Raw genomic sequence first — 12,384 nt, forward strand, 5'->3', positions numbered from 1 at the left:
TGGACACTTAATACATTGAAAATAGTTTAGTCACATCACAATTCCAGAAGGGGTCATCACTTCAATACAAAAGAAAGAGCAAGTGAGTGAAGGGGACAGTAATATCAAGATAAAATCATGTGGATTCTTAAAATAGACTCATTTCACACTTGGAAAAACCCTGGAACCAAAAGATGAAAAGCTACACCAACATTCATTAAAATATTGCTAATATTTTCAACAAAACACCGTTTTAATAAAACCCAGGCAATAAAGAACATATATGGCTACCTGGGTTACAATTCTCTCTGATGTACACACATTCTATTTATCTCAGCGGACATGTGTGCAAATTATGCATTAACTTAAAGTTTATTATGCATGAGAAATATAAAGCATTAAATGGAAGCTAAACAGCCACTGCAGGAAATTTAGGAAGGCTTTTAGGTCAGCAGATGTCATTTGACTAAAATCATTTTCTTGCCTGCCCTGTGAGTTTGCTTGCCTTCTAGTAGCGTGGTCAAAAACTCCAGCTGCTTAGCTAATAAAAATGAAGGTGAATCTTAGAGCTACATATGCAATAATTATTGTAGCCATATTTAAAATGTTCTGTGTTGAGCTTCTCTTTTTTCTTATCAAAGTCAGAGTTACTGTTTTGCTGCTAATGAAGAATGCTGTAGCCCCTTCAGAAGATTACGGGCCAATCATTGGGGATCTTGCCACAGGATTCCTATAAACCAATGGCTGTGGATTATTCTGACGTAGAGGGTCCTTTGCTTAAACATTCATGAATCGCTTAAAATGCATTCAGTGTGTAGTCAGATCGCCATATAATTAATAAAGTGACTTTTCTATTAAAGTGAAAGGCGTTCATTCAGCTTAAATCTAGATTATAGTATTAGAATGTAGCACTAGAATTTGATAAAGTAAAATTATCTGCTAAATTATTGTTTTAAGGGCGTGTTATATAAATGTGCCAACTAATTTTTAATCTTCTCTTTGGCTCACAACTACACTGAATTACTAATAAACATTATTTAGAACTTTGATAATTATATAAATAGGCTACAATACAAATGGGAGAAAATACAAGACAGTTCTTTAGCATGGTAAATTCTTTGCATATAAAGAAGCAAATAGCTCATATACCTAGAACTGAACAGTTATTTTGCTGGAAAACTATTACATTTAATTCCTTTCCCACCCCCATCCCATTTAACAGTAATGTACACAATCTACACAAGTGAATTTCTAAAAAATACATCAATATTATAATCTATTACAACAACTCAGCTACTACTATTCCCCTGATATGACAGCTAAAGGGATATACATACAGCTAAACTACTTATTTGGATTTGCTTTCTTCTTTCTTTTTCATATATTAGAGAAGCATCAATAAATATTTTTAAATAACATTCACCATTTACCGTCATTCCTAAGAATCTACATTTTAAAAACGTTTTCTTCACCAGCAATACCTGGGATCTTTATCACCTGTAAACTGGTTGTTATGTTACTTACTTCTTGATAGAAAATACTTACTTCTTGATAGAAAGAATAGGCCTCTTACACTCCAGTCCGAAAAAAAATGCGAGAATCTAACATGCTGGGTAAGTTTATACTGATTTCAGTGGGACTTAAAAATATATCATATGGGGATGGCCATGTCCATTCAAATTAATACAGAGTAGAGATGCAGACTCCAGTATTACTGCTGATGATATTTCAGTAAAATCAGTAGAATCAATGCTTCAGTACTATACCTGAAATGGGAATGTCGGTCTATCATCTACCAAAGACTGATCTAGTGAAGCCTCTTTGATATTAATAGAGCTTCAGAAAAGCAGTCCATGATAGGAAACACCTGGAATGCTTACCATTGTTTATTTATATATTTTCTTTATATACATATAAAGTGTTTGTTGTGTGTTTGTTCTGTTAAAATATGTCTACAAACACCATACATTATCACACTGTACATATAGTGCAGATTTCTTAGTTAGCTATCTTAATATAATTTGCTTTCGGGCAAACTAGAGTTACCAGGCCTAAATAGCTGAATGATAAATTTCAAAATAATATGTTTATCCTTTGGTAAAATAATATATCAGTTCCTATATACTTTTCAATAATCTATGGAAGCGGGCACTATTGTTTTTAAAGAGAGGGTCTCAGAAGAATCAAACACTTAGAAAGCGATCATCTTAAAATGTATTCTACAGAACTGGTTAAAAAACAGCCAGTACTGGAAAAGAGTGCTTTAGAGAAAAACCGTGGTTCAACTCTTGCGGATTACAGATCTTGCCCCAATCGTTCTATTTCCTCAATCAAGAAGTCAATATCCGACTTGGAGGCTGCAGGATTTGAAATCACCATTCTGAAGAAGTTGACTTTCTCTCCCTGAGGCTGATATCCAACCATTGTGGTACCTGTTTCCATCATCAGAGCTTTGATCTTGGGTGCCACCTTTAGATTCAAACAAGAAAGAAAAGAGGTTTGGGACTCAGATCTTCCTCTGAGGGAGAAGACTAGCACATCAGCGATGAAGCAAGGCTTGGTGTAGAGCAAATGCAGAATGGATGAAGAAGGCCTCAGTATATCTGATGGGCAGTCTTTCAATGTTCTCCTGAAATTCTGGTATTTGTGGAGCCAACAGAATGGGAGAGCGCCAAGATATGGAAGACAGCACTGATGGCACTTTGTTGCTTTTATTTTTAATGTTTCTATAAAATATGACCAAGTTACGAAGCTACACAAAACCATGTCGGACCATGTCACATTATTTCCTTTCCTGACAAAAATCAGAATCACGGAGTACCTCACCCCCATCACTGAGACGGTGTAAGATATTTTGGTGCTTGGGATGGAAAACTCACCTAGCAGATTTGGTGGCGGTAAAAGTACATAAATAAATAAAACCAGCAATTTGCTGGTTTTTAATGGTCCTGACAAAAGTCTTGGCTATAAAATTAAGAAAATAGAGTCAGGGCAAAATAAGCAGACTCTCATCCCTAATATACATGAACTAGAGTGATTACTGGTTTGTAATTACAGATCTAACTTTGTAATATCCATCCATTCTGTTGCTCAGTTATTTTTAAACAATATTTTGCATTTGGACTTACATCTGAGGCATATTTAAAGCCAAGTAAGTAGATTTATTATTAAACTAGCTGTACCTGGCCACGCGTTGCTGTGGCTCAGTCTGATAAAAGCGTGTGTTGTTTTTACGTCCAACAGATGGCGCTGTTTTTCAAAAAAGCATGTTTTTACCTGTCACAGGTGTGACATCTATATAATATAGGTATATAAAAACACGTGCGTGTTCGAATGCAACGTTGTGTCAAAATTTCAAAGCAATCGGTGAAGAACTTTCGGAGATTTAAGATTTTGAACAAACGAACATTTACATTTTTATTTATATAGAATATATTACTAAACAATAATGGAATTCTCTGTACGGTACAAAAGACCCATTTTAAAAGAAACAAGTGGACCTTCAATTGAACATATAAGTTTCACACTCATCTCCAGTTAACGTATCCCTAATTCATTGGATACCTACATAGTAGATCTACTGTATTTAATGCTTTCTATACAAAGCCCTCTGGAAGACAGTTTGCAGCATTCAGAGCACTCAGGCAATGTATTGCTTTTTGAACTGCCCTGAAATAGACAGCTGTTGCTCTTCTGACTACATCACCTAAGGACCAGGAACCATTTCAAAGGTGTACATGGAAAGAGTTAGCTGAAGGGGTCTCTAATCAGGATCTGTAAATCAACAAAGAAAACCAAGCCAACAGCACTGAAAGTTTGCAAAAGGGCAGAATCTGGAGGGGGAAAGAGAGGTACTTGCCACCCTGTCATTTCTTCAAGGTACTCCAGACAAGTAACCAATACCATGAGTCCTAACGCTATCTTTATTGCAAGGTTATAGTAAGAAAATCTTTCAAGTTTGAAAGCAGTTCTCCCCTCCCTTGCCTTGACTTTCCAGAAAACTAGACAAGGTGTTACGGGTGTTATGTTTACAGCACCAATACATTCTTTTGTGTGAATCACGTTGGTGGTACTCCACGTGAAACACCAGGTTCCTTCCGAGGTACTTCCTTATCCTTCATTCCTTCTGTGGGGTGATATATCTCTCTGGTCTGATCATTGGCCTGCCCCTGATTCTTCCTTCTCCAATCTCCCAAGGTTATTCTCACAAATGCTTACACGCCCCACAAACTCTAGGGCTTGTAAATGAATGAAGGGTGTGCCTATGTTATGAAGTTACAAGACAGTGGTAGGACATTTGGAAGGTGGGAAAAGTTTGGAAAAGTTCAGAAAAATCAGGAAATATTCATTTGAGAAGGAGGCACAGGCTTTGCCTCTGAATTGCTCGACTCACTTCCATATGGAGACTTTCAATCTTTTTTTGTTTTTGTTCTCATGGGTACTGTAAGGGTCTTAGTTTATATATTCTGTTTTTTTGAGCAATTATTTTCTTACTTTGTTTTAACTTTTTAATGTACATTGATTCAGGAAATCATTTTTAAGCGGTTTTACAAAAATAAATAAATAAATTACCCTATGTAGTTTTTCTCTTCTTTCCTCAGAGTCTGGCATCCCTCTGAGACTTGGCGGAATGTACCAGAAACAAACATTTGTGTGTTCAGGCTATATATATCATAAAACAAAATAAACAAAGATTTTTTTAAAAAAAAAACCACACAAAGACAGTTCATTAATATATTCATCAAAAGGATTAATTTCCCTTGCTTACACAGTTACTTCGTTTGCCATGCCTTCTGATTTTGTCCTTCAAAGCTTAGAAGAATGGAGCAAAATGCAAGTGAATGTGCCCGAAAGCACTTAGGACATCACTCACAGACAGCAATTTGAACAGGAACAAATAGAGATGTTTTCCAATTCATCACCACCGCTTCACCTTTTTCTCCAGATTATTCTCGTAATAAAAAATTCTTGGGAAATATAAACAGCCCATTTGGAATGCCACCTTTTGATTGACAATCCTGTTCATGCCTGACCATAACCTTAAGACAGGGATCTCAAAATCCTGCAGAGGCTCAATCGAGCAGAAAGCCATTTCAGCTAGGATTCAAACCACTGAACAGCATGTTTTCCTTTACTTAAGTAACAAATAATAAGCAGGCCACTAGAGTGGAACAAAATACATTTCAAGGCTGTAGTGATAACACCTTTTTTAAGGGTTATGAATCAACTGAATTTCAGCATTATGTACCTCACTGATTTCAAATGATTTCATATTCTTCACCTGTCTACCAGAGATCAAAAAAGATAAAATAACAGTAACGGCTGGATGGAAAAAATTTCTATTGCATAAATGTATCATTTAATTGAAAGTGTTTTACGGTCTACAACTTACCTCTCCTTCAAAAACCATCTCAAACTCTTGCCTGTTTTTAATTTTATTATAGAGGTATTCTGCCAATTCAAGACATTTGTTGATCTGACTTTCGAATCCAACTGTACCCTGTTTTGAAAAAGGGGGGGGGGAGAAGTAATTCAATGTCATATTCTTTCTGCATCCTCTAAATAGTTTGGAGACTAAATCTTTGAAATTTGGAGTCAAACCCTGTATTTCTTTTGTTAACCAAAGCTGAACAGCCATGAAATATGGACTATTTGTAAATGTTGTATGTATGGAACAACTTTCTTTTAATGTTTTAGAGTTGTCCATATTTAAATAAAGAAGTAGTTTGGCCTTTGTGTGAGCAAAGTACCATTTTGCTATTCATTAAAATGTCTCTTTTTTGTAGGCTTTTGCATGAGCCCAAAAAAAGATATGGCAGGTAAAATAGAGTTAAGCAATTATACATCAAATATTGGTAGAATAGGAATTAGGGCCCCAATTTCATGAATTGTTTTGCTTAGATAGTTTGAAAACTGATTTCCCCTTTCTCCAAGCTTTTTCACCTGGGATATATCAATATTTAAATCAACCATAAGCTTATATGTTTTCCAAGAATTTAAAGCCATGTTGAATGGGTGGGAATTGATTTCTGGTTAAGCTTCTACAGAAATGTTCTGCATATTACGGATCATTTACCTTAGCTTTCCACATCAGCCAGAATTTGAATATATCCACATGGCGTCCACATTGTATTGCTTTATCTCCAGTGTCATAGGTGATATCATATTGCTTATCTTGTTGAAACAGATATCCTGCACACATCTGGTTGCAACCTTGAAGTATACCCTGTTGAAAAAAAAAACATGCCTGTTGAACATACGTCAAACAAGAGATAAATGCAGTGCTGCGTGCATTAAACATTACTGCGTATGTGTCTACTTAAGCTTCTAAAATTGGTATTACAGTTAAATCCTCTTATTTTTCTGAGTCAGTAGAAAGTCCCAGAGACAAGAAATTACACCCTGCAGCCCCATTTTTTTTTCTCTGCTTCTTCTAGCAGAAAAAGAGATTCTGATTCTAATCAATCCCAGAGAAGCTCACAGCATGAAAAAAAAATCCAGTTGGGAAACACAGATGTCAATTAGCCATATGATATTTTACTCAGACCCCAAAATCTGCCATACAGTACTGAGAACATATCCATAGCCCCTTATTTCAGTGCACATGTGTGGTAAGGGAACACTTCTTGGTCAAATGCTAAAGACCTAACAGCTAAGAATGAAGACTAGAGGAACAACATTCATTTTTTCAGAATCTTTGTGGTTAACTGTGCTACCCTCAAGATTGTGGACACAAACATCTACCTACCAGGAACCTCAATTCCACTTACTGTAATTGACACTCAGGAGTGTCCCAACAGGAAAGGAATTTTTGCAGCTCCTATATGGTAGATATACTATTAAAGGAAATAGAGGGAGGGAGCATTCCATTTATGAAGCAAACCTTTTCCCGAAGAAGAATGGCAGAACACTGCAGTAGGACTCCCATCATCTTGTGCGGATTCCATGTGACAGAGTTGGCTCTGCAAAACAAAGGAACGTGTTTAGAAGCCATGGAATCCGAGGTGGTGAATTCTTATTCTCTAACATCAGGTAGGAGCAATCTGGCCCCGGTAAGATCAGGATAACCTCCACATCCATAATGGAGATTATACCATAGCTAAAATGTATCAACCATTATCAAATTGACCAATTAAAAGTCAATAACCCCATAATTAACACATTTGATAAGGTTAGATAACTATCAGCCTCCTAAGCAGACCAAACAGAAAACATAAGAAAATGAATTAATCCTACTTTATTGTATAAGGCTACGGTTCGAAAGCACGCAAATGCGAGTAGATAAATAGGTACCACTTTGGTGGAAAGGTAACAGCATTCCGTGTGCCTTTGGCATACAGTCATGTTGGACATATGACCACGGAAAATTTCTTCAGACAACACTGGCTCCCTTGGCCAAGAAACAGAGATAGGTGAGCACCGTGCCCCAGAGTCAGACACGACTGGACAGGGAAACCTTTACCTTACAGTAACAAAATCTTGCAAGTCTAAAAGGACATATCTCCCATTGCCCCCTTCTACTATCTGATAAGTTAGAAAAGGATCTTTTCTAAGTTTCTTTCTCTGCCTGTTATTCAGCTGCACACTTCCCCCTTTTATCTGATCATTCCTTAGGCAGCATCTTTTGCCCTCATTTCTCAAGATTATTTACAATAGTTGCATCATCCTGTAACCTTATGAGGGTCATTTGAGATCTTCCTAGCTGGCTTCCGACAAACAAAGTCAATGGAGAAGCTGTCACATAAGGTTTCGCTTAACAATTGCAGCAAAAAGGCTTATGAAATCAGGCGCTCACTTAATGAACATACTGCCTAATGACAAAGGTATTGATCCCCATTGTGGTCGTAAGTTGAGGAGTACCTATGTGAATAGGGTAAAATATTTCATTCTTTCAAGTAGCCTTAGACCTTCTTTGGGACTATCTGTCAACACTTTTATTAATTTTGGAGGAGCTAAGAAGAATGAATATAGATAGTTGATATAAATGGGTTTTTCACCCCAAGATTCAGCTGGAGGAACTACAGAATTGAAAGATGATTCCTTAGGTTTTTCAAGAGGGAACTGTTGTGGATGCATTTCTAAATTTGGACATATTGTTTGCAAGAGATTCTGGGTGAAAATACAAGAACTGAAAAGCCAGGAGATAACACATGTACTGACACTGTATCTTATAAGAATCTCTTTTAGGTATTAAGAAATACCTAAAAGAGATTCTTATAAGATACAGTGTATAATGATTAAGTATCACTTTGATCGCTGGTGCTTTGAGGAAATGAAAATTGCCACACTGCTATTAGAATTGTGTCCATAAGAGGGCTCTCTCAAGAATTAAATTAGTGCATCAGCTTACCAGCAGAAAGCTGACAGTAATTAATTGGCATTCATTACACCATCAGCTTATCATTATTGTCTTTTAAATAGCAAAATTAATCCTAAAAGAACAGCTGCCCTGAATGTATTTCCATCCTTTGGGCAGCTTGTCATATTGCTTCCCCCACAAAATAAAACTATTTCAAGCCTCTGCCACTTTATAGGCAATCCTATTATGTTCATTTATCAACATTTTGGCTTTAGTACTGCAGCAACTTAGCACCAAGTAGGTCCCCAAATAATTCCAGTTAATTATGACCTAGTGCAGGTTAAAGACATTCTCGCAGCCCATTTTTCCAAGATACGGATATCCCATTAAAATCATGGTTCACTACATAGGCCATTGCACAATATTCACAATTACTGTAGATTTTGCAAAGCAAATGTTGCTGAATTATAACTTCCAGCACTAAAAAGGTGGCTGAGAGGGGGAAGCGGGGCTGGGAGTTGTAATTCTAACATCATCTGGGAACTCTCTTCCATTCTTGTTGGGGGAGAGGATACGTATGCTGATATATTTACGAAATGTCTTTTTTTTTTCCTGCAGAATTTTTAAATGATATACCTTTCTATACCGTTCAGCTTGTGACGATGCTTTCTAGACATTAGTAACCCACCTCCCCAGGCAGCCTGGAAAAGATGAGAAAAATGGGTAAAGTCTTGGGAACTTGGAATATTTTTAAAAGATACTTAATTTCAGCAGAAAACTCACTGTAATAATTCTCCCTAAAGAAGGAAGGTGTTAGACATGCAACTGGCAGAGCAATGCAATAATTTATTTGCATTATAACGCTCTAACCAATACATCACTACTCAAAAGCCTATCTCATTGGCTGAATTCTCATGACACATCTGGTTTATGGGTAAATGACTTACATGATGATCCTGCAAGCAATCTGGGAAAATATAGTTTTCCTGGTCATACAGGTTAACTGTCTTAGACATCATTTTTGCAGTGATTGGTAGTTTTTTTTTTATTTCCTGCTTTTTTTAAAAAAAATAAACATGAGGGCAGTAATTGTTGTTGTTGTTGTTGTAGGGTAAGTAGAAAGCTTAGTCTCCTCTCAACTGCCTTGTTTAAGCATGGCACACACCCAAAATGAGTTAAAAGAAAAAACAACAACACTGAGATATAATCTGACTGGCACAGACTTATTTGCAGAGCTGTTCTAGCCTCTCATCTTTGTCTAGACCAGGGGTAGTCAACCTTGGCTCTTTTATGACTCGTGGACTTCAACTCCCAGAATTCCTGAGCCAGCTAAGAAGCTGGCTCAGGAATTCTGGGAATTGAAGTCCACGAGTCATAAAAGAGCCAAGGTTGACTACCCCTGGTCTAGAAGCTGGCAGGGGAGTTTAAGTTGCTGAGTAGTTAACACTGGCTAGTTTGGATATGATCCTATCTTGAAATGATTGGAACCTAACTTTGCACAATACAACTGATTTTGCTAAGCATAGCCATTGACTTTAATGGGGTTTATTCCAAGTAAAATGGAAAATTGGGATTATGCAGCCCTGGTTACTTACATCCACATGGAGCCAAAGATTATACTTATCACAGATGTCTGCTATCTCCTGAATAGGATCAAAGGCTCCATAAACTGTTGTACCAGCAGTTGCAGTCACATAAAGGGGAACGTATCCCTGTAAAGAAAAACAGAGAAACTCTAATGTGAAATACATTTTTTTCAGATGAGATTTACACTAATTTAAAGTACAATTGATCTCAAGTTCTTTTTAACTGTTGCATGTTCTTTCTTTGACTTCTCCAAAAACCACTAAAGCAGATGATGGGAAAATACCTAGTAATTAACAATCAATTGTAAAGGCACTAACGCTCTGGAAACACACTGAATAATTGCAAGCACTGAAGAAAACATTTCAGAGAATACATATTATCATCCTTTTATCAGAACACAAGATCTCTCTGAATTTGCTTCAAATTAAGACATACAAAGATTTGTTACTTAACTGGAGTGTCTCGACTCCCTAGCTTCTTTTATATGACCCTTGCTCCTCTCCACCATTTAGCATAAGAATATGAGAATTAAACCTAGCCATTTTAAGGCTACACAAGATGGGGAAAAGTGCATTGGTGGGGAAGGAATCAACTGGGGAAAAAAATAGATGGGCTGAACAAAAATTTGGAGGTTGGGCTTTACTTTGGATGACACTGCTTTTTACTTTTACCATATAGAGATAGTTCTCAGCTTACAACCATTTATTTAGTGACTGTTTAAAGTTACAACAGCAGTGAAAAATAGTGACTTATGACTGATTTTTACACTTATGACCATTGCAGCATCCCCAAGGTCACGTGGTCATAATTTGGGCACTTGGCAATCAGCATGTATTTATGATTAGTTGCATTGATCACCATTTTTAATCTTCCCAGTTGACTTCCAACAAGCAAAGTTGATGATGATGATATTGATTTGCTACCCATCTCATTTCAAAGTAACTGTGAGCGACTTACAAAAGTCAATGGGGCAAGCCAGATTTGCTCAACAACCTCATGATTCAGTTAACAACCGCAGTGTTTCACTTAAAAACCTTGGCAAAAAAGGGTATAAAATGGGACAAAACTCACTTAGCAATGCCTTGCTTAGCAATGGAAGTTTGGGGCTCAATGGTGGTCCTTAATAGAGGACTACCTTGTATACATCTTGTTTACTGCACAATCCAGAATATCTGAATGCGACTTTCAATCAAATGTGTGCACTCAAGATGTAAAGCAGAAGGGTACAACTTGTATCAACACAGGGATTATACATTATTTTGTTTCACATGGTGTTATACCAAAAACCCTGGGCTTGAGGTGGTTCACGGGCACATCCAAAGGCTTCCAGCAGGACACAGTGAGCCCTGACTATATTTTTGACATTCCTGAAGTAAATTGTAACCTTAAGAATGAGTTTGAGATGTATAGTAAATACAGCTGCTCCTTTAAAAAAAACCCAACTAAAACTGGTGATGAATCTTAATGGATGTTAGAAGTATTCAAGAGTTACCCTCGTGAATCTCACTATGAGACAACTGTAATAATGATACAATTGGCAAAGAGAAAATAATCACACAAATCCAATTCAAAGAGGAATGAAATATACAAAGGAAAGGACATTACTCTGAGAACTCTTATCTTAGTTTAACAGTATTCTCCCAGGGCGAATTGGCTAAAAAAAATTTAAATGTTACAATTTTCAATTGTATATAACACAATTTCAAGAATCACGTGAGAACTTTGCTGAGGGATCAGGAGAATGTTTTCTAGAATTTGACTTCTAGCATGGAATAAGTTCCCTATGGAACTTCACATGTGGAAGGTGGAGAGGGCCATTTATGCTGCTTAGTGTCCACGGTCAATCATCCAGGTCATGATTGTCCAAAAGGTGTTTTTTCCAAAAGGCAACTGGACTTTCTTGTTTTCTTTTCCCTCGAAAACATTTCACTTCTCAACCAAGAAGCTTCATCAGTTCTAACTTATGCTGTTGAGCCTATTAGTTCTTATTAACCTGCCTTTAAGTATATGGTGGGTGAAGAATGCAAGCTGATACACATTTATTTAGAAGTAAGTGCTACTGTGTCCAAATCGTAAATATATTCTAAATAAAATAAGAAAATTAAGTAAGAGATCTTTTCCTCTTTTTTTTTAAAAAAAATACCTTTTGTTTGGCATCCAGGATTTTGGCTTCTAGATCAGCAGGTATTATTTTGCCCCTGCAATCAAAGTGAAATGTGAAAGCCAAATCTGACATACAAGAAAGAAGAATGAAAAAAGGACTAAACAGGAATGAAACAAGCCAAAACAGTAGGGCATTCACTGATGCTGTTATTAATTTCCTTATCATTGTTCCAACCTAAACATAAACACAAAGACACCCAGGTAAAGATGTATAAATATCTCACCTTTCATCGCACTTTATTAAAATCACATTTTCAGTACCAAATCCAAGTGCAGCTCCAGCTTTCTTTATTGAATAGTGACTCTGAAACAACAATCAACAGATAATTAACCTCAGTTTGCTATGATTCTCTTTG

General features: G+C 36.7%; 1 protein-coding gene across 1 annotated transcript in view; it reads right to left on the reverse strand.

The window, feature by feature from the left end:
• Positions 1–2,274: 2,274 nt before the first annotated feature.
• GAD1 (glutamate decarboxylase 1) overlaps positions 2,275–12,384 on the reverse strand; it is a 60,578-nt gene continuing 50,468 nt past the window's right edge. The window contains exons 8-16 of the mRNA XM_015811873.1: positions 12,253–12,332; positions 12,009–12,063; positions 9,874–9,990; positions 8,915–8,979; positions 6,863–6,941; positions 6,056–6,205; positions 5,372–5,479; positions 4,552–4,641; positions 2,275–2,448 (exon numbers count right to left, since the gene is read on the reverse strand). Of these exons, the coding sequence (XP_015667359.1) occupies positions 2,275–2,448; positions 4,552–4,641; positions 5,372–5,479; positions 6,056–6,205; positions 6,863–6,941; positions 8,915–8,979; positions 9,874–9,990; positions 12,009–12,063; positions 12,253–12,332 (918 nt within the window). The remainder of the gene's footprint in view (positions 2,449–4,551; positions 4,642–5,371; positions 5,480–6,055; positions 6,206–6,862; positions 6,942–8,914; positions 8,980–9,873; positions 9,991–12,008; positions 12,064–12,252; positions 12,333–12,384) is intronic.

The sequence above is a fragment of the Protobothrops mucrosquamatus genome, unplaced genomic scaffold (assembly GCF_001527695.2).
Source record: "Protobothrops mucrosquamatus isolate PMUCROS unplaced genomic scaffold, P.Mucros_1.0 scaffold54, whole genome shotgun sequence".
Lineage (NCBI taxonomy): Eukaryota > Metazoa > Chordata > Lepidosauria > Squamata > Viperidae > Protobothrops > Protobothrops mucrosquamatus.